Source organism: Danio rerio, chromosome 12, assembly GCF_049306965.1.
Source record: "Danio rerio strain Tuebingen ecotype United States chromosome 12, GRCz12tu, whole genome shotgun sequence".
NCBI lineage: Eukaryota > Metazoa > Chordata > Actinopteri > Cypriniformes > Danionidae > Danio > Danio rerio.
Genome location: NC_133187.1, coordinates 33,316,708 through 33,342,977, shown reverse-complemented (window position 1 = coordinate 33,342,977; position 26,270 = coordinate 33,316,708). Strand labels below are relative to the sequence as shown.

The window sequence follows — 26,270 nt, the reverse complement described above, 5'->3', positions numbered from 1 at the left end:
TGTCATCTTTGATGAAACATTGCTGAAGACCTTTCAGATTTCAAGCGTCATGTACTCGAATCTTTTATAAATCACATAGGTGGATTTCTTTCACAGAACACTGGAGTCATGCTTGCCTGTTCTTATTTATGTGTATCAGACAGTGCTGTACGGTGTGGGGGGAAGAGTTGGCTTTTTCCAAGGTGATATCAGACTTTTACCAGATGACATGAAAGCCCTGCAGCCGACAGTATTCCCAGTGGTTCCACGTCTTCTGAATCGTGTTTATGACAAGGTATGAATATACACACCAAGCCATAATAGCCATAATAGGGCTATTGTAATATTTTTAAGGGTGGCACGGTGGCTCAGTGGTTAGTACTGTTGCCTCATAGCAAGGTCACTGGTTTGAGTCCCATCTGGGCCAGTTGGCGTTTCTGTGTGGAGTTTGCATGTTCTCCCCATGTTTGCTTCCAAAGACACGGGGTATGGGTGAATTGAACAATTGATATGTAAAACATATGCTAGATATGCATATGCATAGTTGCCAGTTCATTCTGCTCTGGCAACCTCTGAAATAGAGATAATTAATCAATATAATTTTTTTAGTATATATGGGCACCTATCCATATGTAATGGAGGCCAGGCAGCCAGTAGATGTGACAGTGCTAGCATCTAATGATATCGTCCTTGTAAAATAGAACCAGAGGAGTAATTTTGGTGCCGTGACCCGGATAGGAGTGAGGTTTATGGGGTGAGAGTAACAGAGATCAGCTAGTAAGAATGTTGTAGGTCAGGCATGATCAACCCTGTTCCTGGCGATCGACCTTTCTGCAGATTTCAGTTGCAACCCATATCAAACACACCTGCCTGTAATTCTCAAGTGCTGTTCAGGTCTTAATTAATTGGTTCAGGTGTGTTTGATCAGGGTTGGAGCTGAACTTTGCAGGAAGGTCGATCGCCAGGAACAGGGTCGAGCACCACTGTTGTAGGTAAACCTCACTCTCCTGGCATAAAAAGGCATTCAAGTATACTTCAGTGTTCTTTTTAGCATATCCACCTCTAATGCTGGACACAGATGTTAAAATCTTGCTTGGTTTGTAGTTAGAAGTTCTGGGTTAAAGTGGTGCCGTGACCTTACCGTGCCGTGAATCTTACTCTCTGGGCCTCAAGGGTGCACTAGTAACTGTTGTCTGTGGTAAAGCTGCATGATATCGGAAAAAAATTGACAGTCTTGCAATATTTTATTTGCCTGCGATTTGTATATTGCGATATAAATTAAGTTCCACAAGTTGTCTTATAACTCTATTTGGAAGGAATTAATAATTGTAGATTGATCATGGTTATTTTGTAGGGGTATACAGTATACATGCATGATTTGTAAATCAACTGACAGCATGATTTTGCCGCAGTATGCTATTTGAACCAATCATTATGCAGCACGTTATAATTCTATGAAACGCAACATAACAGAGCGTAAGAACAGGAGACTGAGCTTAGGCCTGCGTAAATAGGGATGGCGAGTTCACAGGAGGACTTGGTGCCAAAAAAATGTCAACATTTGTGGTCTTGCATTACTTTAGAAAGGCTGTTGTATCACAGAACCAGGAATTTGGAAGAACAGTCAGTTACATATTGCATCGAAATACCGTGTGGAAAGAGCGAGGCATGTCGTTCCTTTAGCATTTTCAATGCACTTTGTCGTTTGTCATTGATAGGCGACCATCAACCATTTTTTCAGAGGATGAAACATTGCTGCAGTTTCGATGAGTTTTAATTATGGAGAAAATTCAAAAGCACTGGGTGTTTGGGTGTTCTGTGTTGAAATCAGTATGAAACTGATCGGTCAGTTCTTGTTACCTTGTGTGCTTGAAGTAAAAGTTGAGATCTAGTCATCTAGGTCCTCCTGCGTAAAAATACGCAAAAAAATACTAAACAAAATCTGTGGACAACAGTGCAAAATTACACGCAACTATGGTCAAGCAGAGTTTGACGGCGCACACACAAAGTAGGATATTTATTTGTTTTGCCATTGGTCTGTTGTAGAGACAATTTGTTACAGTTTTACTAGGTGATTTTTATTTGCCTTATTCATGTTTCAGGTCTTTGATAAAGATCTAATTGTTTTCCTTTAAAATTATGTTTTAGAGTCACACTGTAAAAATCGAAATCGCAATATTGTTCAAGAAAATCGTGATAGTTTTCTTTTGCCCATATCACACAGCCCTATAGCACAGTATAATCTTCATTGCATCAATAATTAAACACAATTAAACTTTGTTAAAGCTTCAAACTAAATAACCTCTTGGTTTAAATTCTCTTAATCTTACACAGGTTTTAGAAACACGTCTAAATGAAAATCATCAGTTAGCACCTTAGTCTGTGTTACATTTAGCATTCTTGCTCTGTAATCTGTATATAAAACTGAGGTAACGTGATTTAGATTTTAACCTGAAACCCATTGTTAAAACATTGTGAAAACTGGAAAGTTAATCAGAGTAGCACAAGACTTAGCTACTTTTTTCTTACTTGAAATAAAAAATTATCAAGTGGACTCTGTAAGTTGTTTTGCTTGTAAAAAAAAAAAACTGTATTGAATCTGTTTTAAAGGGGCACACATTAAATGTGTGATTTTGGAAAATGTTGTTTTAACCGCATGATCTCACATTTAATAATTAATGCAAAAATTATCATCATCTAATTTATATATGTAAAGGCCATGTAGTTTTTCCACTAAGGAGAGTGTACAAATTTTGTATGTGCTCCATGTTTAGGCTACAAAATGTTCTATATCTTGAAGATGTACACTCAGTGTTGTGTATGAATTTTCCTCAGCCTGTTCAGTTACACAAAGAAAACCAATAAGCAGCTCTTAAGTCATTCATTGTCCACTTTCTACTGTTTTCTCAGGTCCAAAGTGGGGCCAAGACTCCATTTAAGAAGTGGCTACTGAACTTTGCCATTGAGAAGAAATGTGCGGAAGTCAAGCAGGGCATTATCAGGAACGACAGCATGTGGGACAAACTCATCTTTCACAAAGTGCAGGTATCCACAACTGAACAGATGAGAATTGTTTTTTTATATTTTGTGATGCACTTATGAGGAATGGTTCTGGAAAATTCTGAACTGTCTCCCTCAGGAGTCTCTCGGAGGCCGTGTGAGAGTGATGGTGACTGGAGCTGCTCCTATTTCTCCATCTGTGCTCACTTTTCTCCGGGCATGTCTTGGGTGCCAGGTGAGAATAGAAGAAATGGGAGTGTGATGATAAAAATGAGTGACTGTATTAGAGCTGGCTAAAATGAGAATCGCGTTTTTTTTTTGTTTTTTTTTTAAACAACAATTTTTAAAATAACGATTTTCGGACGATTCTGTAAAGGTTAATATAAGTGGGCTATTATTATTGTTATTCTCAAACATGTGGTTAAACAGCAATAAGCTTTGTTTAGCTGTACTGTTGGTTAAAATGCTAAATTGTATTTAGACTTGGAATGGTGGACTTGAACAGACTTTAGATTTGTCCTGGTCATTAATGCTGATGATAATTCTGATGCTGAATTATTATGTTTGAGACATATGCTAACAATCTGTAATTTTCTGCTTAAAATCTGTCACTAATGTGATTTTCGTGAATGCAGAAGACTGGGTGGGTATTTTTGCATTTTGGCAGGTTTTGGATACTTTTTGGGCTGGAATCAGTCAGCTACACCTGGCATCTTAATACTGTGTGCGCTTTCGGTTTCATTTTCGCTGCCAAGAGCGGTTCACTTCCCGCGCGGCTCCCAAACGATCACTGTGCCACAAACTGAATGTTATTTACAACTTTATTACCTGTTATTCACAGCCTATGCAGGTTCTGTTCACTAAAGCAGACCTCATTCAGAGGCTCAGGTCACGTGTGATTTTGCGGTCGCAAATACATTACATGAAGACAGAAATTACATTTTTGGGGTGAATTATATCTTATAAATACAGCAGGTGACTCTTTTAACACCATTTGGAGGTGTCCATGTTGTTAAGCAATGTGAAGACTTGTGCGCCCACCGTTGCTTCTCTCCTGAACTTGAAAATATGATTGACGGAATCGTAGAAATGCTGGATTAAGATCGTCTAGGGGTCGAATTAAGATTGCTATCTTTATGTGCAGCTCTAGACTGTATGGTTTCTGCTTTTACTAGAAAGTATTAATGTGTTTTTACTAAACATACCCACTATCAATGAAGCATGTGTATTGATCCAGTGTCACAGTAACTCAACACTGACCTCTTTATCACTGCTCTGTTTCCAGATATTTGAGGCATATGGCCAGACAGAGTGCACTGCGGCCTGCTCTTTCACCATACCAGGAGACTGGAAAACTGGTGGGTTACTGTGACTGAAAAAAAGTAATGATTAATTGAAAACTCCCAGATTCTTTGGATTTATTGGGGCTATTAGGTGTGGTTTTCAGTAAAATAATGGTTTATTACTGTAAAGGTCTAATAACGTTATTTTAAAATAAAATATTATTTAGAGTAATTCTTTTTTCTTCTTAAGGGTTATTCCACCAAATGCTGATTTCTTTACACTTCACAAGGATTCTTCAAAATTAAAAGATTAAGAATATAATTGGAATAAATTCGAATCCTGTATAAACTGTCCTAAAGGATTTTTATTAGAGCTGGGCAAAGATTAATCCTAATTTACCGCATCCAAAATTAAAGTTTTGACATAATATATATGTTTATATATAAATACACACATGCATGCATATATGTAAGAAAATGTTTATTTATATTTAGATATAAAATATATATGTATAATAAACAAATTATATATAAGTTTAAATATCTATGCAAAAAAAGTTTTATTGCTATCACATATAACACACACACACACACACACACATTTTGTCAAAACAAACTTTTATTTTGGATGCGATTAATCATGATTAATCTTTGCCACGCAGTAATTTTTGTGTCTTATCCTATTAAATAATTCTACAAGAAAACTAATGGAATCCTATAGGTATAGTTCCATAATATGAAAGAAATTCTTATTGGAATCTTATGTAGATTTAGGATTTAGGTCTGAAGTTAACATTTATATTGTTTAAAAAACATTGATATTGTTTAGTCTAAAAATCAGGGTGTCAGCGAGGTCTTAAAACCATCTTAAAATTCAAAAACTAAATTTTAGGCCTTAAAGTCTTAAATTTACTGAAATATTATGTTGTAGGTCTAAAATCATTTTAAACAGGCATAAATTCCCTATGTGCAGGTAAAGCTACCCTATCGGATTGACTCCCAATTACCAATAATCCATCTTAAAACCTTTTTTTTATATTCAGGTTTTTATTGCAAAGAGATACAATTCACAACAGCTGTTAAACATTTTACAGCAAATTCTCCAAATTAAATTCCATAATCAGGAAAGGAAAACTAGAAAAAGCAACACATCCTTTTACATGATCTTCCATTAATACAAAAACTATTTACAGACGTAACCAGCCCATTAGAAAAAATCTTTAATATTTAGCCCTGTATAAGTCTAAAACTTCATTCATAATGGTCTTAAAACGTTTTACAATTGACTCAAAAAAAACCTGCAGAAACCCTGAAAAATGAAAATAAACAGGTCTGAATATGTGCCCCTTTTTGTTATTTTAGGCAAACAAATGCACTAAATGCCATTTTTATTCTGTATTTGGAAGAAATGTGAAGAGTAGTTTGCAGAATAAAGCAGAAATCACACTTTAATCAGACACCTAACGTAAATACAGATTAACTGATCATTTTCAAGAGGATCATTTTCCATATCTTTGTTTGAATAAATAATAAATATAATATCATATTTATATATAGAATGCTGATTTTCATTTTCTGACTTTAGGGCATGTTGGAGCTCCTATTCCATGTAACACTATCAAACTTGTTGATGTTGAGGAAATGGACTACTTTGCATCCAATGGTGAAGGAGAGGTAATGGAACACAATTTTAGAAACCATCAACCGATATGTCATTGAAACATCTTATAGCTTTGTTTTTTCATTTCAGATTTGCGTCAAAGGGACAAATGTTTTCCGTGGGTATCTCGGTGATCCAGAAAAAACAGCAGAGGCTTTGGACAAAGATGGGTGGCTTCACACTGGCGATATTGGCAAATGGCTTCCTGTGAGATTTCAATTTAAGAGTCATACATAACTATATATATATATTTTTTTTTTTTTTCTTTTTTTCTTTTTTACAAATACATCAAACTTCATTAGCCAAGGTCACAAAACTAAAGAAAAATGTAAAACTGGATGTGATGGATGCTGAGCTTTGACTTCTAAATTATATATACAAGTCAATATTATAATAAGTACATGATTAGTCTAGTTGGCTAGTTAATCTTTAAAGATTAAAATGTTGTTGCGTACAAATAGGTTTAAAGGATAATGGGAAAGATTTAAAAAGTTTTTGGAGTGTAAACAATTGTTACAGTAGGACATTTTAGGGGGTGTCTTTGGTAAATTATGGTAAAAATGTATCATAGTCTTTATTTGCTCACAAATTAAGCATTAAACAAAACACACACACACACACACACACACACACACACACACACACACACACACACACACACAAATAAAATAAAATTAATACAATTAGTATTTTTTTGTGATTTATCAGAGTGGGGTGCTGAAGATCATTGACAGGAAGAAGAATATCTTCAAACTGGCCCAGGGTGAATACATTGCACCGGAAAAGATTGAAAATGTTTACATTCGCAGCGCTCCAGTTGCCCAGGTGTTTGTACATGGTGAAAGTTTACAGGTGAGCTACTATTAACTCCTTGCTTTTCTCCGATTAATAAAAAAGCTTAAAATGAAAATGATCACATAGCTTAATAACTTTCAATTGAATGTGTCCAGTCCTCTTTGGTGGCCATAGTGGTGCCAGATCCTGAAGTATTGCCAGGTTTCGCAGAGAAACTGGGATTGAAAGGTTCACTAGAAGAGCTATGTAGAAATCAGGTACACTGTGTAAACTTACATAATTATGTAAATACACATTTTTGTGATTTTGCTAATATTTGAAGTTTTTTAACATTCACTCCACAAAGTAAGAGCTCAATCTTCATCCTTTTGTAGGAACTCAAAAAAGCAATCATCTCTGACCTCAACAAGCTGGGTCGTGAAGCAGGGCTGAAGTCTTTTGAACAAGTAAGCATTTTTATGATCTGGTATTATAATTATCTACCATTACTGTTTAATTACTTCCAGCTATAGGCCATATGCAGTGTATGCACATTAAACAGGCTGTCATAAAACCATGCTAATTTCTGTTAATACCTGGTATAAGGATGCATTTTGATGGATGGGATCCTGTTTACAACATTTACATCTGTTTGATTAGTTTTTGACCCCTTTCGTTATCTTTTTATATTGGATGGTTTATGGTCAGGTGGGCCTTTTATCATCTCATCTTAGCCCTAGTTTGACAGCAAAGAACTTTTCATCAGTCATAATACCCAATGTAACTACTGAAGAGTCAAGTTCCTGGAGAGCCACCTTCCTGCAGATTTCAGTTGCAACCCATATCAAACACACCTGAACCAATTAATTAGGACCTGAACACCACGTGATAATTACAGGCAGGTGTGTTTGATATGGGTTGCAACTGAAATCTGCAGGAAGGTGGCTCTCCAGGAACAGGTTTGGCCACCCCTGGTCTAATCTGATTTAATGATTGATGCTATGCTAAGCTAAGAGTGCTCCAGCCAGATCCAGAGATTGGGTAAAGAGGTTTAAAAATGGTAAAACTGAACTTTTTAACTTTATAGGAGTTATAGAAGTGGCGTGTTTCGTTTACAGAAAGAGATCTAAAAATAAATCCAAATGAATTGTTTTATTATGCCAGAATAAGAGTGCATTTCTAAGCCATATCAGCATAGAAAAAAGCAACTTTTCGTCAGTCTTAAACACAATGTAACTATAGAAGAGTCGAGCTTTAATTAGGAAAATGATCAACCCTTTTCTCACGTTTATTTAGTGGGATGCTAATGGTCTAATCCGATTCAATGATATTTGCTAAGCTAAGCTAAATGTTACCAAAGATGCTAAACGACCCAGCGATATGAATGGATTTAAAAATAGTAAAACTCAACTATTTAACTTTATGAAATTTGTAAAATGAACCTATATTCAAAGAAAGTAGTTTTTTTTTGTGTGAGATGCTAATGGTCTAATCTGATTCAATGATTTATGCTAAGCTAAGCTAAAATCCCCAAAAATGTGAACCGTTCCTTTAAAGTTAATCATAATGACATGTTTTATTTCCAGGGTTCTAAAGAGGAACAATTACTTAATAAGATAACTGCTTCGAATCGCTGCTAAAGATTTTGTTCTTTTCTTTCAGGTAAAAGACCTGTACCTGCATCCCGACATGTTCACTATAGAAAATGGCCTCCTCACTCCAACACTCAAAGCCAAACGGGCAGATCTCACCAAATACTTCAGAGTTCAGATCGAGAGTCTTTACGCCAACATGTAGTGCACTAAAAAAAAAGTTTCACATATTTATGAGTGCTGTTTGTATTGTGTTTTTTCTATATTTGCTAAAAGATAACATATTTTGTCAGCACTGCACTGTATCAGCCCTCACTGCATTTATTAACCTATTCCCAACACACTCTCCTTGTCAGTCAGAAAGAAATAAAAGCATTGTCTGGTTCTATTTGAAAGCAATTGTACAAACAGCCTTACAAATTGAAAGAATTTTCATTTATTTTGGTTTTCCCATCAGAGAAAATGTTAATACGACATTGAAATGTGATATTTGAGGTATACACTGCTAAAAAAGCTTTACTTATGTCAGGGGTGTCTAAACTCAGTCCTGGAGGGCCGGTGTCCCGGAGAGTTTAGCTCCAACCCTAATCATACACACCTGAACCAGCTTATCAAGCTCTTACTAGATATACTAAAAACTTTCTGCCAGGTGTGTTGAAGTTGGAGCTAAAATCTGCAGGACACTGGCCCTTTCCGGGCTGAGTTTGGACGCCTCTGTTGTAGTTTATCTAGTTACAACTTGATTAGCTGGTTTAGATGTGTTTAATTAGGGTTGGAGCTAAACTCTCCAGGACACTGGCCCCTTCCGGACCAAGTTTGGTCACCCTGACTTATGTGGAGTTGTTTTCATGTTTGTAGTTCAAATATCTAAAAATTATTAAATTTAGAAGTATTTTCTAGACATGGTAAACATATTGCCTTGTTTTCAAAAAGTCAAAATTAAAATGAAATTAAAAATGAGTTTTTCCCTTAAATCAAGCTAAAAAATCTGGTTTCTGCTTTGAATCGTTTTTTTTTTACTTACCCCATTAGTAAATTATTTACCCTATGATTTTATTTTGGCTCATTATTTCTGAAAATAAGGCAATATTATTTGCTTGTCTAGAAAATGCTTTAAGATTTAAGATACTTTAACATATTTGGACTAGAGATGCACTCAAAAATGACTTTTGCTGCTTGTTTAAACTACTTATTTAAACTAAGTGGAAGTTTTTTTGGGACAACTTACATTTAATCTACTTAAATTTGTAAAAACATTTAAGTTTACATGAAGGATTTTTGTGGAACTCAGCATTTTTACAGTGCAAGACAACTCTAAATAAGGAACACATTTTTTGCAGTGTAGAAACTAGTGTTGTTGTTGCGTTCTATTAAAAAAATGATGAAAATAAAATGAGGAAATGACTGTACAGATCAAGGTTGTTTATTCATCTCTGAAAACTTCAGCGAGGTTGACATCAGTTTTACAAAAAAGACATCAAAAATAAAATAAAATTATTCAGTTATATAAACAATTTAAGAGAAATCTGCATGACAAACACCTGGTTAAGACTGGAAAAGGCTTTGCATAATCAGTGTGAGCATCAACAAACCAGAAATAGCAAGCGAGTAAGAGAAAGGCAAGAAGAAACTACAATTTTCAAGTAAAATCTTAATCCCCTTTAAAGAATAAGCGTCCATACATCCCGATCCCATTATTATAAAACTCTCATTTCCTTCTCATTAGCCAGTTTTTTTCCGCCAGCTTTTCTTTGGAAATGATTTTTACAAATTTTTTTTTGTTCTTTTTAAGTTTCAGAGGTTAGTACCTTTGGGGTGTCAGTATCAGTTTAATTCAACACTTATCGCTGGTGCCATTGAACAGCTTTACAAAAAGAATCAGAAAGAAATGTGCATGTCAGCAGGGTTTCAGGCCCATATTTCAGGTCTTCTGTTTAGATGTGAAATTCTGCATCATTGTTCTTTCTTTTCTTCACTCGTCGAGTTATTGGCTGAGTCATAGAGACATTTCTCCACACATCGGCGAGGAAACCATCCTCTGATACGAACTCCAGCTGAAGGAAGAAATCTCAATTTATAGACTCATGAAACGTTTAATTATTCAATTTCAACATTTAGTAGGTACTTTCTGAAACTTACCTTTAGCCTGCTCCTCATTCAAAACTTTGTCTCCGTACATCCACCACCTGTTAATTCATAAAAATCTTGTTTATGACCCCAAAATTAAGTAAAATTAAAATCTTTGATTTATTCAATAGTGAAAACGATTCAGTTTTCAAATAAAATTATTATTCAGAGCATTGTTTTCAGAAAAAATGACAATTGGTGTTTTTTTTTTTTTTTTAAACAAATGTTATGTTGTGATTGAAAGTCAAAGTTATTCAAAAAAATATCAATTCCTTAGTACTTTTGAAATGTTTTAATTATTTACACTCGCCGGCCACTTTACTAGGTAAACTTGTCCAACTGCTTGTTAATGCAAATTTCTTATCAGCCAATCACATCACAGCAACTCAATGCATTTAGGCATGTAGACATGGGCTGCGCCCGAAACCGCCTACTACTCAGTAGGTACTGCATTTGATTTTAAACGTACTACTCGGCCGTTAGTAAAGTACGTTCTATACAGTATGAATGTGAAAAGTATGAATGGAATTCGGACAGATGGGCTGGTATTTCAGAAACTGCTTATGTACTGGGATTTTCATGCACAACTATCTCTAGGATTTAAGAGAACGGTCAGAAAAAGAAAATATCCAGTGAGCGGCAGTTCTGTGGGCGCAAATGATTGTTGATGCCAGAGGAGAATGGCCAGACTGTTTCAAGCTGATAGAAAAGCAACTGTAACTCCAATAACCACTCATTACAACTGAGGTATGCAGAAGAGCATCTCTGAACACACGACACATTAAACCTTGAGGCGGATGGGCTACAGCATCAGAAGACCACACCGGGTGCAACTCCTGTCAGCTAAGAACAGGAAACTGACGCTACAATTCACACAGGCTCACCTAAATTGGACACTTGGAGATAAGAAAAGAGTTGCCTGGTCGGATGAGTCTCAATTTCGGCTGTGACATTCAGCTGGTAGGGTCAGAACTCTGCGTCAGCAACATGAAAGCATGGAGCGATCCTGCTATGTATCAACGGTTCAGGCTAGTGGTGGTGTAATGGTGTGGGGGATATTTTCTTGGCACACTTTGGGCTCATTAGTACCAATTGAGCATCATGTCAACACCACAGCCTACCTGAGTATTGTGGCTGACCATGTCCATCTCTTTATGACCACAGTGTACCCATTTTCTAAAGGCTGCCTCCAGCAGAATAACGTGCCATGTCATAAATCGCAATTCATCTCAGACTGGTTTCTTGAACATGACAGTGAGTTCACTGTACTCAAATGGCTTCCACAGTTACCAGATCTCAATCCAATAGATCACCTTCGGTATGTGGTGGAACGGGAGATTTGCATCATGGATGAGCAGCCGACAAATCTGCAGCAACTGTGAGATGCTATTATGTTAAAATGGACCAAAATCTCTGAGGAATATTTCCAGCATCTTGCTAAATCTATGCCACTAAGGATAAAGGCTGTTCTGAAGACAAAAGGGGGTCCAACCAGGTACTAGTAAGGTGTACCTAATAAAGTGGCCAATTAATAATATTCATTATAATTATTACTATTATTATTATTATTATTACACATTTTATTTTTGGAAAAAATATCAGTTCACAAAATGAAATAAAACTGTATAATGTCCTACTGAAACATATAACTGTAATTTTTAAACCCCGAAAATAAACTGAGTTAATATAATAATAATCATAATATTATAAATGTCTTTACTGTCATCTTTGACCAATATAATCCATTCTTACTGAATACATCTATTTATATATATTATATTTTACTATAGACTTATACCAGATGAAAAGTCACCATATAAATTTCAACTGCTTCAACATTTGCAAAATAACTTAAAACATCAACCCACTTTGTTCCTCTAGTAGCAAAGATGGTCTCCCCCTTCGTCAGTTTGATCCTGGGCTCCTCCGTACAAGGTGTCCTAAAGAAAGTGTTAAGTCCTTTTCCCAATGGACAACAGGCTCCATTATATTCCTCCACCACTCTGTACTCCACCTGCACAGTGCGTTCAGCATTTAATCAGTCTTTATTAAACGACGCCCTCTAGTGATTAAAAGCGGTTACAGCAATACTCACACTCCTCTGACGCTTGTCATGTTTTTGCTTCAGCTGCTCTATCTAAATAAAGAAACAAAAAGATCATTAAAACCTGGATGTAAAATAAGTCTTATTATATATAATGGCTGAGTACGTACAGTTAAAGTGTACTGGTCACACTTTTCATGCACAGGCCATTCAATTCCATCTCCCATTGGAGCACCAGACCAAGTGAACACCTGCTTAAAGTTTTCCCATCGGCTGCCCAGGTCATAAGGGAAGATGAAGTCTTCTCCTGTTTGGTAGTATTGGATTCTATCTTTGGCCTATGTATATAGAGATTAATATTTTAATGTGATATAAAAACAAAGGGGTATACATTTTTGATATACACACATACTAAACAAATAAAATATACCTTTATCTGCTGTGTATAATACAATGTGTGTGTGTGTGTGTGTGTGTGTGTGTGTGTGTTTGTAGATTGCTTGTTACAAATGATTCATTTATGCCAATTGAAAAATGCTTCAATTGTGAATTATTAATCATTTTTTCTTCGGCTCAGTCCCTTACTTATCAGGGGTTGCCACAGTGGAATGAACCACCAACTTTTCTGGCATATGTTTTAGGCAGCGGATGCCCTTCCAGCCACAACCTAGTACTGGGAAACACACTCTCGCATTCACACCCACACTTATACACTACGGCCAATTTAGTTCATCCAATTCACCTATAGCGCATGTGTTTGGACTGTGGTGGAGACAGGAGGACTTGGAGAAAACCCACACGAACATGGGGAGAACATACAAACTGAATAAAGTGGCTAAGTCAAAGGAAAATGAATGAATGAATATATATATTGGTTCATCGCACAGGAACACAGAATCTATTTTTCGAAGTTGTTTAATAAAACGTCTCTGACACAAAATGAACTGAAAGTTAGTAACTTAGTACGTTTTTTTAAGAGAAGTTTTTATTCAGATAAAAATTCATATTTTTAAGAAGATAGTTTTATTCAGCCAGGGTAAATCAAGAGAATTGACAGAAGAAAGTACACTGTAAAAAGCTTTGAGAATCAAATCCGCATATTATAATGATATTCTAAGTTTAATGAAACATTGAAAACTGACATAACGCATGCTGAAAATTAAGCTCCAGCATCAAAGGAATAAATAACATTTTAAAACATATTGAAAAATTTGAGACATCAATTTTAAACTGATTAAAATTTAAACATATCTATTAATTAAATATATGCACTTTTAATGAGTATAAATAACTCTTTTTCTTACGGACTCCAAACCTATAACCAGTAATATACTGTAGGCCAGGGGTCACCAATGTGGTATACGCGGGCACCAGGTAGCCCGCGAGGATCACATGAGTTGCCCGTGGGCCTGTTATAAAATAAGTTTACCATAGCACAACATACCAGTAAGCTGCATCTAATATTTTTTGTAGCTATTCTTTTTAAATCATACTTGCATTGGTGTAAAATTGAAAATGACATTAAGTTATATATTAAAAAACCGTTAAAAACTATTTCAGACAAATTAACTGTTGCATGTTGATATTTATCTGTTTCCAATGTTGACAACTATTAGGAGAAATCATTAACATAATCAGTGTCTTCACATAGATGAATATCATTAATTATTAATAATAACATATAATTAAAAGTAAATTGAGCAAATTTGTTAATAGGAAGTGTGTATCAAACTGGTAGCCCTTCACATTAAACGATACCCAAGAAGTAGCTCTCAGTTACCAAAAGGTTGGTGACCCCTGCTGTAGGCTATAATATGTGTGCGGTAGACATGGGACGATGACCGTTTTTCAAAGTATATACCGTGATTTGGAAAAGTCAAGGTTTCAAAACCTCCACAATTTTCTGTTATACCGTTCCTATGGTATTTGTATTATTTTTTTTTCCATTTTTTGTTTGTTTTTAGGACAACAGTATCTCCAGCAGAAAAGACATCCAAATAGGCCATTTTAAATTGTAAATAAATCTGTGTTTTAGATACTAACAAAGATAGCAGAAGTCAATGATTCATTTTAATTATTCAGCCTGACATGTTTACTGCTTCAACATTTTTAAAATGTTTCTCAAAATAAAATATATTGTGTTCAAAGTAAAAAAATAACTTTTGTTTTTCACCCAGACATTTAAAAAGAATATATATTTTAGAGCAGTAATAACAATACTGTGAAAACGTGATGTTTTTATTCAAGGTTATCATACCGTCAGAATCTTATCCTGGCCCATAGTGTGCTGGTACATTTTGTGTCTCCAAGAAAAACCTTCAATCATTATCAACTTCAATGAAACAGTTTTGAAAATTATATCACCTTATCTCTAAAAATAATGTTTGTAATTGTATTTAGGGACATTTTATCTCAAGAATATTAACTCATAGACTCCCACTACAGCTATTTGTGACGGTCTCTAACCCATGAATCTTACATTCAGCTTCAGTTATCTTGAAATAATCAAGTCTAAATGCAATTTGCCAAGACGATTTCAATGTGGTCATGTCATTGGCCCATGAACTTTTTCAGCTTGTTATCAAACTATTTCATAACCGTAACAAGAGGCAATTCAATCATGAGTTAATGTTAAAACAGCTATCATAACATTATATATATACATATATATATATGTGTTTTTTTTTGGATTCTCAGAAGCTACAGTAAATGTAATAAAAATATAATAATGTATACAAATACAGGAAATACGTTGGAACAACTGCTTTTGTTTACATCCCTCAAAATGCTAAACATGTCCGTGAAACATATATTTTCTGTATTATTTGTAATTTGAAAAATAAAAAAAATGTAATTTTCTATCTGTCTCTAATTTCTGGTCAAATCTGTTAAATAATCGGTAATAAAAATACATAATGAATTTGTAATAAACTGATGAAAAAAAGCATGTGACTTGCTCCATGTCACTTCCTCTGGTGGGAAAAGGTGTCATTATTTTTCTCTCATTCATTTGTACAAAATATTAAAGACACACTGACAGTAGAATAATTATTTTGTCAGCTCTGTTGTTTTGATATTTCAGTGAATTTCACTTTGACGTTTTGAGAACAGCAAAATGATGAAAATACCTAAAAATCTGTTTTAGACATGTCATGGTATCTGGTTTAAGGTTAGATTCTAGAGCTAAAGCATAAAAACGATGGAAAATGTCAACTCTGTTAGTGGTTTAAAAAGTTTAACAATCATTTAAACAACAATTAGTGACACAACTAAATGTTCCCTATCACATTTAATTCAATGTGGTCATTGTCTTATGAACATTTCCTGCTTGTTATCAAACTACTTCATACCAGTAAACGAGAGGCAATTCAGTCATAACTTAATATTAAACAGCTATCATAGCATGACATATCAATATATAGCTCTTTTTGGATTCTCGGAAGCTATATAGAAATTCAAAATGTAAAACAGGAGATATGTTGGGACCACTGTTTTTGTTTACAACCCTCAAAATGACCTACAGTGGATTCAGTTTACTGTCAATTATACTTTGGTTCATTACAGTTTATAGAAAACAAATGGAAAATGCTTGAAATGTATCTGCAATTCTGCAATGAGTTGTACTGTATATTGATTTCCAGCATTCTAGATTATTGGATCTGACGTACAGGTTAATTCAACAGATTTTCAGCACCTTTATGTGTGATTAAGTAAAGCTGGTGACACGAAGCGCTCATAGCTCAGAAGAAGTCTTTAAAAGAGTGTTGGTGTTTATTGGATTGGGGAAGGAATATTGGATTAGATCACCTCATTTAGCAGATAAGCATATAGTAAACAAGCTTACTTTCTCCTCAATCCATGCTTCTATTGAGGTTCTGTTTCGAAGAATCACCTTCATCTACAAGAAAAAGGAAAACTGCTTATATGGGAAACATCCATACAAGCAAATTGTGTATTATATAGACCTTAGGTTGAAAGAAAACAAACATATAATGTTGTACCTGAATAAAAAACAGCATCCCCACAGCAATAGTAGTACCCAGTGCGAGTCCAAGTGCAAAAAGCGTGGCTGCAAATGCTGCAATGCTGAAAGGCATGATGGGATGGTGGATGTGCCGAGCCGCACTCATGTCAATCTTTACCGAGCTCCAACCAAATGAGATCTCGAAAGAAGAAAACAGGCCAGAACATCATTAAAAAAACAACAACAACAACAACAACAACAACAACAAGAAAGCATAGTTGTAAAATCAGTCATAAAATGGATGAACATTCTTTATTTAGCATTGCTTTTCTGTTCCTAATGATGAAATTTTATATGGAAACAGTGGAAAAAGTAATTCAATGAAGAATATTTGCAATGTAACAATAGGTCGCTAAATTATCATGAAAAATATTTATTTGTTCTGAATAAGAAATGCTTGTTTAGCTTTACTTAAATTCAACTCTGTACTTAATTAGCATATATCCGCTTGTTAAGTGATGACGTATGTAATACTGTTTCCGGGTCCAAGTCGCCATTCATTTGAGGAGAGAAATCATTCGTTTATGATCGCGTTTTATTCCTATCACACATTAAAGTTCATTTTATATAAAATCATAGTGTACACAACAATCTCTTGGCTTGCTGCATAACAAATACCAAAAATGTAACAATAAAAAAAAAATGAATCACTTTCCGACATCGGATATTAGGCATGGACATATATACTGCGATCGTGATTTTCAGAAGTATTAAATCGCTTTGTAAATGTTTATTATTACCATTTCATGAGTCTCCCCATTCAGTTGAATAGAGCGCTTGGACCCGGAAGCCGCTTCGTGTGATGTCACACTTAACAAGCGGATACAGTTGAAGTCTCAATTATTAGCCCTCCTGTTCAATGATCAATTTTTACTTGCTAAACCTTTTCTTGTTCTGTTCTGAATAAAGGTCACATTTAAAGGATTTCTAGCCAAACTTTTCTCCCAACACAATATAAAACTAGTTGTTTATAACAAATGCTAGCACTGTGGCAAAAAAAAACGTTCAAGAAATTGATTTTGAGATTGTTAAAATGCATCGTTATTATCTTTTGAAACGATTCTTAGCTTGGATTTTAACAGCAGGTGGCGGTGTATACTTTAGAAAACAGCCATACTCTGCTTACATCCAAATCCTTACGAATACCTCTCAAACCTAAAATAATCATTAATAGAGTATATACAGTTGAGGTCAGATTTATTAGCGCCCCTGTTTATTTTTTTCCTCAATTTGAGATTTTTTTCAACACATTTCTAAACATAATAGTTGTAATAACTCATTTCTAATAATTGATTTATTTTATCTTTGCCATGATGACAGTAAATAATATCTGACTAGATATTTTTCAAGACACTTCTATGCAGCTTAAAAAGACATTTAAAGGCTTAACTAGGTTAATTAGGTTAACTAGACAGGATAGGGTAATAATGCAAGTTATTGTATAATGATGGTTTGTTCTGTTAACTATTGAAAAAATATTAGCTTAAAGGGGCTAATAATTTTGTCCCTAAAATGGTTTCTAAAAATTAAAAACTTCTTTTAAGAAATAAAACAAATAAGACTTTTTTGGGAAATATTTAAAAAAGAAAAAAAAAAACATCAAAAGGGCTAATAATTGTGACTTCAACTGTATATATATATATATCATGTCATTGCCCCATGAACTTTTTCAGCTTGTTATCAAACTATTTCATAACCGTAACAAGAGGCAATTCAATCATGAGTTAATGTTAAAACAGCTATCATAACATTATATATATATATATATATATATATATATATATATATATATATATATATATATATATATATATATATGTATATATATATATATATATATACATATATACATATATATATATATATATATATATATATATATATATATATATATATATATATACATATATACATATATATATATATATATATATATATATATATATATATATATATACATATATACATATATACATATATATATATATATATACATATATACATATACATATATACATATATACATATATACATATATATATATATATATATATATATATATACATATATATATATATATATATATATATATATATATATATATATATATATATATATGTGTGTGTGTGTGTATATATATATATATATATATATATATATATATATATATATATATATATATATATGTGTGTGTGTATATATATATATATATATATATATATATATATATATATATATATATATATATATGTGTGTGTGTGTGTGTGTATATGTATATATATATATAAAAAACTTTATTTATATAGCACTATTAAACTAACGTTGACCAATGTGCTGCACAATACAAATCACAAAGTGAAAGATATAAAATTATAGCTAAAACAAACAATTCTCACAGAATAATTATTATAGTTAAAACAAACAATTCTAACTAATAAAATAGCAAATCAAAAAGATAAGTTTTCAACCTAGATTTAAAAACAGACAGCGATGATATAGACCTAATACAGAGGGGCATTCCATAAGGTAGGACCAGCTACTGCGAAGGCACAGTCACCCCTGCATTTTAGCCTCGACTTTAGGATGCATAACAGTCTCTGGTTAGATGACTGAAGAGACGGACCAGGCTGATGTTCAGTCAACAGGTCTGACAAGTAACAAGGAGCCAAGCCACTTAGTGATTTAAAAAACAAGAGAAGAATTTTAAGAGTGACTCGATAGTGCACAGGCAACCCGGTTATACCCATTAAAGCCTTGCAGTAGCATTTTGAACTAACTATAAGCGGGATAGAGTTGTCTCACTGAAATATAGTGAATTACAGAAGTCCAATCAAGACGTAATTAAAGCATGATATGAATATACAATTTCGGCTGGTACAAATAAAAAATAATTTATATATTTATATATATATATATATATATATATATATATATATATATATATATATATATATATATATATTTAATTATGATTTTATTTTTGTACTAGAATTTAAGGTTATTTTTAATGTCTGGTACAAGTTTGCTCTGCTGCTTTTAATCTAAAGACAGTGGAAACACCAGTATAGATGAGGATTGTTTTCATTTATAAATGTAGTTTACAGTATAAAGTGCTGTATCAAAACGAAAACCCACTAATGAAAATGTAGCCTGACTGAATGCTGTCAGGTAATTTACAAGTGCATTGTTTATTGCTTATGACTGCTTTGAAATTAATTTCAAAATGAAAACACTTACCCGGTCATAAAGTTGAGTGTACATGGTCATGATAAATATCAGTGCAGCGTGAATGCAGCCCAGTGGAGCAAGCAGGAGGAAGCTGGTGAAGTATGCATGATTCAAGTGACCACAACAATTGTTGATCCAGGGACAATGATGATCCATCTTCATCACACACCTGAGCAAAACCATAATAATAATAATGGTACAATTAGGACATAAAACACAGTGATTTAATTTGTTCTTCTGTTCACAACAAACAGCAGATCAGTCTGAGATTAATTTTGGAATGAAAACCCCAAACAAATATTCTTTTCTGGCTGTGCTTGAAATGGAACAATGAAATTTAGTAAAATGAAAAAAATACTGTGTCTACTAGTCCTGTTGGTTAAACAATGTGAATTAATGTCACATTTGTCATCATGCGCACATGCCAATATCTATGAAAATGGCACGTTTGCCTTAATAACAGTTTTCAAAAATTGTATCTTATAAATAATAATTTAAAAGAAAAAAAAAGAATATTTTTTCTTGTATAACTGGATTCACAGGGTCATCATGCTTTTGATGCCCAAGATGTGCTTTAGGCTACATATGTGGCAAATTTGATAATCTTAGTTTAGATTTACTTAAAAAATAATGAACTAGATCAGGGGTTTCAAAACTTTTCAGCCCGTGACCCACAAAATAACAATGCCAGTGACTTGCGACCATTACATTCCCTGGAGGTGGTTATAAATATACAAATGTTGCATGCACAACAATAGGCCTATATAAACATGAGCATATTGACAACAAAAGTGCAACATTGTAATATATATAATCAATTATTAATTTATTAAATTTAATTTTAACTTCACCTAATGAGACTGGTGGGCACAATGTTTTCAGCACAAGCCTATTCTTAGTTTAATTTTGGAGACTGTCACTCAGAGATCACCCTCAATGTTCAGTTGTGGCTTGTATTTATTTTTGATGTATTTGATTACCATAAAGGTTTCAGAAAGTTTAACCTGGTGCTATATAAAATCTGCTACTATAAAATCTGCAGCAGCTGATGCTATTGCTCTGTTGTTAATCTAACGTTCACACACCAATCCTATAAAAAACTTAAAGGCTTCATTTGAATGTTGTTGCTTTTTAATGTAACTATTAACTACTATTTTTATCTTCTGTGAATTATGGACTAAATATGGATAAAATTATTTGATTTTGGAAATTACCAAGCAACTCCCACTTTGGGAACCACTGACTTAGATCAGTGGTTCCCAACCTTTTTCTTAGGGGCCCCCCCCATAGGCATATACAAACATTGGAGCCCCCCCACCATTAAAATACACACTCACGCACACACATATGTACTATATATATATATATATGTATATATATATATATATATATATATATATATATATATATATACTGTATGTGTGTGTTTGTGTAATATTAATATATAATATGTATAGAAACTATAAATTAATCAGTTTTAACTTGTCTTGGCCTTCAATAAAACCAAAATTTAGGTAGGCTTTGCCATACTGTTTAATCTTTTTCTTCGCCTCTGAAGAATCACTGCATTTACGTTTCTCTGCCGATTTTGTTTTGATTTTGCCTTTACGACACGTTGACAAGCACATTGCGTGAGTGAGCAAAATTTAAATAATTATTTAAAGTTATTTATTTTAATTATTTTTACTATTATGTTGGAATTTTAAGCATGTGTATTGATATATATATATATATATATATATATATATATATATATATATATATATATATATATATATATATATATATATATATATATATATTTGGTACTTAAAAATACATATATAATAGTAGGGCTGCTCGATTTTGGGAAAAATCATAATCACGATTATTTTGGTCATAATTGTAAAATTGTAATCATGATTATTCAAAACGATTATCAGTTAAAGTCAAAATTATTAGTGCTCCTGAGAATTTTTTTTTAATATAAATATTTTCCAAATTATGTTTAACAGAGCAAGGCATTTTAACAATATTTCCTATAATATTTTTTTCTTCTAGGCTTATTTGTTTTATTTTAGCTAGAATAAAAGCAGGTTAAAATATTTAATTTAAGGTCAATATTATTAGCCCCCTTAAGCAATAAATATTTTTGATTGTCTGCAGAAGAAACTACTATTATACAATGACTTGCCTTATTACCCTAATTAAGCCTTTGAACTGCACTTTAATCTGAATGCTTGTATTTTTAAAAATACCTAGTGAAAGATTATGTACTGTCATCATAGCAAAGATAAAAGAAATCCGTTATTAGAAATGAGATATTAAAACCTTTTATTTTTATATTTTAATGCCTTTTTCTACCTCAACACTTATCCTCTCCCGCGCCCCCCTTGTGAACTCTGGCGCCCCCCTTAGGGGGGCGCGGACCCCAGGTCGGGAACCACTGACTTAGATGAAACCATTGGTTGCTATGTTGGGTTGGTTTAGAATGCACTTTTTGCCTTATAAATGACTAGTTGTTCCCTGTTAAACTAGGATAAAACAGATATAAACATATGTAAATATATGTTTATTTTTTGGACAAATCTACCTGTTACACTTGCGACAGTGATGTGACCTTGGTGCTTTATAGCCTTGGCACAATCTACAGAACTGTAAGTACATTATATCTTGTTGTTTCTCCTGTTAGAAAACACAAACAACAACACAAGTCTTATTAGACATGCAGATTGCAAACACGTTCAGTAAAACAGTCCACGTCATACAACAGGCAGCTAGGCACATGCTTTAAAAGCTTTGAATGCACTACTGTTAAACAGATTGGGGTCAGTATAGATTTGTATAAAGGAATTAAGCAAGGATGCACTCAATTGATCAAGACATTTTAAATGCTACAAAATGTTTCAGATTTTAATAAATGGATTTTATATTATTCCTAGAATCTTGAACAAACTGAATTCTGTTTACCACCAAAATATCAAACAGCACAATCATGAGAAATTTGCATATTAGTATGATTCTTCAAAATCATATGACACTAAAGAAGTGAACTGATGCTAAAAAAATCTGTTTTGCTGTTATATCTGTTATCTGTTAATCTAATTCAATAAATGCAGCATCTGGAAACAAAAGTGACTTTCAAAAAATCTTTTTCAAATGTTAACGTCCTCAAAAAAACTACTTACCGGTTTCCACTCTAGGGGAATGTAACCAGGGCCCACAAACATGGCATTAAAGTAGTTGTAAAGAATGAGGACGGTCCAGTTAATGAGCATGATGAAGTTGATGCTTCCTCCAGTGGTGTCCAGTGGCCAGTACCAGATAATGGAGTCCAGAATGGCCATGGAGGAACAAACGCCGATGACTGTCAGAGCGATGATCGGACCCCAGTGAAAAAGCCTCTTGACCTCATGGAGGTTCTCAAACACGATTATAGCAGACAGTATATTCATTGTTACGATGTATGTCAGTGTCTTTAAGGTCCTCAGTGTTACAGCTATGAAGTAGTCAGGCCTGCTGTCTCCGTTTATTGCAGTGACTTAAAGAGGTCAAAGGGCATCTTTTCTGTCTTCTCCGAAACAACCAGCGATCGGCTATGTCACCAGTCACAGGGGCCAGCCACTTCCTAGAGCTGCAGACTCTGTGTGGCATCCTTTCCTACTAATCCTCTGATCACACTATCCTCGAGCTAAAGCCAGACCATCCATCTGAGGACAAGATTTAAGAGTTTATAATAATAATGCTGAAGATTATATAATAAAAAAGATGAAGATTGAAACTTTGATCAATAACCTCAAAATTTTATTGTATGCCATTTTACTATAGTTAACCTTTGTTGAACTTCCAGTTAATTTCTATATAACATGAAAAATTAGTTAGGGATTGAATTTCCTACTGTCTATCATTCTTCCATTCATCTACCTAACATGCTTAATAAAGTTCTTAATTTTGTGATTCAGATGAAACCTTTCTTAGCCTTTGTTATTTGTTGTCAGTTAATATTTATTATTGTTATGCCAGCATTATTATAACATACCTTCACTAAATCAATTCTTTGATTAAACTTAATGGGAAATCCAAATGTAATTTCCGTGATTTTTCTTTTAAAAGTCCTTACTTATCAAACATCAAAACAATAAAAGTGTAATATAAATACACTTTTGCTGTCCGTAACAGTGTTTTGCTTTATTTTTTTCTGAGCTAACAATAATCTGTCTACATTTTTTAACCACAATTTAAATAAGACACTCCAAATAAGTCAAATAAATATACTGACACATTTACCACTAAATCCACCATACTAATAAAAAACACAATTTAGAATGTTCATGATTATTTTCTCAGTGTTTAATTTCAACGTGCAATTCATATTTTGATTATTTAATACATTTTGTAGCAAGTGTTTTGATTTGTTTTATTATGACTTGTTTAAATATCTAATTTAATTCAGAGTTTTATTTTCACTTATTTTGTTATAAAATATGTATAAAAGGCATTGATGACTACAAAAGCATTCATTTATTCATTCATTCATTTTCTTTTCGACTTAGTCCCCTTATTAATCTGGGGTCGCTACAGCAGAATGAATCGCTAATTTATCCAGCATATGTTTCACGCAGCAGGTGCCCTTCCAGCCGCAACCCATCACTGGGAAACATCCATACACACTCATTCACGGACAATTTAGCTTACACAATTCACCTGTACCGCATGTGTTTGGACTGTGGGGGAAACCGGAGCACCCGGAGGAAACCCACGCAAACATGTTGAGAACATGCAAACTCCACACAGAAATGCCAACTGACCCAGCTGATGCTCGAACCACTGATCTTCTTGCTGTGAGGTGACAGTGCTAACCACTGAGCCACCGTGATGCCCCCACTCCAAAAGCAAGTTTTTAAATCTATCACAGTGTGTAACGTTTGAGCACACAGGCTCTTTTGATGAATGAAAGAATTACTTAAGTATGTTAATTCATTTATTCATTCATTAATTCATTCATTCATTTTCTTTTAAGCTTAGGCCCATTATTATTCTGGGGTCACCACAGCGTAATGAACCACAAACTTATCCAGCATATGTTTTACGCAGTAGATACCCTTTCAGCCGCAACCTATCACTGGGAATACTCTCATTCACAGACATACACTATGGCCAATTTAGCTTATTCATTTCACCTGTACCAAATGTCTTTGGACTTGTGGGGGAAACTGGAGCACCCAGAGAGGAAACCCAGGCCAACACGTGGAGAACATGCAAACTCCACACAGAAATGCCAACTGACCTAGCTGAGGCTCAAACCAGTGACCTTCTTGCTGTGAAGCGATCGTATTTTAATAAATTTTAACATAAATTACATTAAATTGAGGTGAATGACAACAGAACATTATTTAATTTCATGAACGTTATCTAAAACCCGAAAGTAGACACTTGCATTTAGTGTTTTCTAATATGTATATAAATTAAATTTTTTTTGTTTATTTCATTTTTAATGCCGACACCAAAACTAGACATGTCAGACACATCAATTTATGATTTACTTCACTATCTATATGCCTTCTAGAGCTAATTTGTTTAGCATTGACTGCCATTATGACAAAACTGAATCTATTGTAAACGAAAACTACAATTATAAAGTGATGAATACAATGGGTAATGTTACCTGTCAAATATTGTGCTTCAGTGGCAGCACACCTTGTTTCCAAGGCACACCCAAACTTTGTTTCTATGCTCATGTGTTGCATAATTTAGTTTATATTTTACTACTTCCACTATTTTTGGTGCAACACGCAAGGTTAAAGGTTAAAGGCAAAAGCGCACGATGTTTAAACGCCATAAAAAATAACAGTCTGCTGTCAGTCTGCATGAAGTAAATCAGTCCAGCTCAAATACTAAACAAACTTAAATCCAACCAAAAGGCGGTATAATTCAATTTTATGAGGTAAAATATTGAAGTCTTAACTGTAGAAATGACCTTATCTATAACTAGCAATCTATATGATAGCAGACCTTAACCAATGACACATGCTTCAAGGCAAAAAAACAAGGTTACTAACACATGTAAGACGTCATTTATCTTTCATTATGACCCATGTATCGTTAATTGTACTCTATACTGAAATGAAAAATTAATCGTTGACACATACTGTACCTCGACTACTGTTTCCTCGTGCGGTCAGAGTCCAAGAAAAATGACAGCGCCGCTTAATATGACCCAGTGAACGCGCTATTTAGCCAATCGTAATACTGTCAAAGCTTAAATCCGTTTTCAAAAATAACTACACGCAATTCAACGAGGAAGACCAAACAATTAATCGCACGACTCACCCCACAGCGGAACCATTGACAGGAAGAAATCGTGAACAAATTCCCGTGACACCACCCGGAAGTGACGCGGACGTCAATAAGAAGCAGACACAAGCAACAGTGTGTAACGCAGCTCAGTTTATCGCTCTTTTAATCTTTTAAAACTAAAAATACAACATGTCTTCAGATTTTGAAGCGTACGAACAGGACTTTGGGACCCTCACCGCTGAAATAACCAACAAAATCGGACGAATACCCAAATTAGCCGGTG

The 26,270-nt window shown here is 33.9% G+C and overlaps 3 protein-coding genes across 22 annotated transcripts in view; 2 read left to right on the top strand and 1 right to left on the bottom strand.

Moving 5' to 3' along the window:
* The window catches only part of acsl5 (acyl-CoA synthetase long chain family member 5), a 22,567-nt gene extending 12,868 nt beyond the window's left edge, over positions 1-9,699 (top strand). For 2 of the 16 annotated variants that reach the window (XR_012387558.1, XR_012387551.1), the window contains 12 exons: positions 140-274; positions 2,890-3,024; positions 3,119-3,214; positions 4,265-4,337; positions 5,848-5,936; positions 6,013-6,129; positions 6,631-6,774; positions 6,873-6,974; positions 7,092-7,163; positions 8,359-8,783; positions 9,080-9,177; positions 9,394-9,699. Coding sequence is in view for 3 of the 16 variants with exons in the window: in XM_073917567.1 (XP_073773668.1) it covers positions 140-274; positions 2,890-3,024; positions 3,119-3,214; positions 4,265-4,337; positions 5,848-5,936; positions 6,013-6,129; positions 6,631-6,774; positions 6,873-6,974; positions 7,092-7,163; positions 8,359-8,493 (1,098 nt within the window). In the remaining 13 variants the exon portion in view is untranslated. Of the gene's footprint in view, positions 1-139; positions 275-2,889; positions 3,025-3,118; positions 3,215-4,264; positions 4,338-5,847; positions 5,937-6,012; positions 6,130-6,630; positions 6,775-6,872; positions 6,975-7,091; positions 7,164-8,358 lie in introns of all 16 variants that reach the window. The other 14 variants (XR_012387557.1, XR_012387550.1, XR_012387556.1 and 11 more) reach the window with 8 other exon arrangements.
* Positions 9,690-26,073, bottom strand: zdhhc6 (zDHHC palmitoyltransferase 6). 2 transcript variants are annotated; one of them, NM_001204157.1, is made up of 11 exons: positions 25,845-26,053; positions 22,879-23,400; positions 22,284-22,375; positions 19,721-19,880; positions 16,461-16,622; positions 16,304-16,357; positions 12,630-12,797; positions 12,511-12,552; positions 12,284-12,429; positions 10,428-10,474; positions 9,690-10,342 (listed from the first exon to the last, which is right to left on the bottom strand). In NM_001204157.1, the coding sequence occupies exons 2-11, from the start codon at positions 23,143-23,145 to the stop codon at positions 10,242-10,244; spliced, it is 1,239 nt and encodes a 412-aa protein (NP_001191086.1). In that variant the 5' UTR covers positions 23,146-23,400; positions 25,845-26,053; the 3' UTR covers positions 9,690-10,241. The 2 variants fall into 2 exon arrangements, with proteins under 2 accessions (NP_001191086.1, XP_005156380.1); XM_005156323.6 differs by having other exon boundaries at positions 9,696-10,342; positions 26,021-26,073.
* The window catches only part of vti1a (vesicle transport through interaction with t-SNAREs 1A), a 263,162-nt gene continuing 262,965 nt past the window's right edge, over positions 26,074-26,270 (top strand). For 3 of the 4 annotated variants that reach the window (XM_017358471.4, XM_005156335.4, XM_009306788.5), the window contains exon 1: positions 26,074-26,270. In XM_017358471.4, the coding sequence (XP_017213960.1) occupies positions 26,177-26,270 (94 nt within the window). In that variant the 5' untranslated portion in view covers positions 26,074-26,176. The other variant, NM_001313750.1, reaches the window with a different exon arrangement.

What these genes read in the sequence shown, in the direction of transcription:
- zdhhc6 (XM_005156323.6), bottom strand. Translation starts at nt 23,145, where the DNA reads ATGAATATACTGTCTGCTATAATCGTGTTTGAGAACCTCCATGAGGTC. An exon ending in ATGACAAGCGTCAGAGGAGT is followed by an intron (nt 12,430 to 12,510) that starts GTGAGTATTGCT and finishes CGCACTGTGCAG; the next exon opens with GTGGAGTACAGAGTGGTGGA. An exon ending in TTTGCTACTAGAGGAACAAA is followed by an intron (nt 10,475 to 12,283) that starts GTGGGTTGATGT and finishes ATGAATTAACAG; the next exon opens with GTGGTGGATGTACGGAGACA.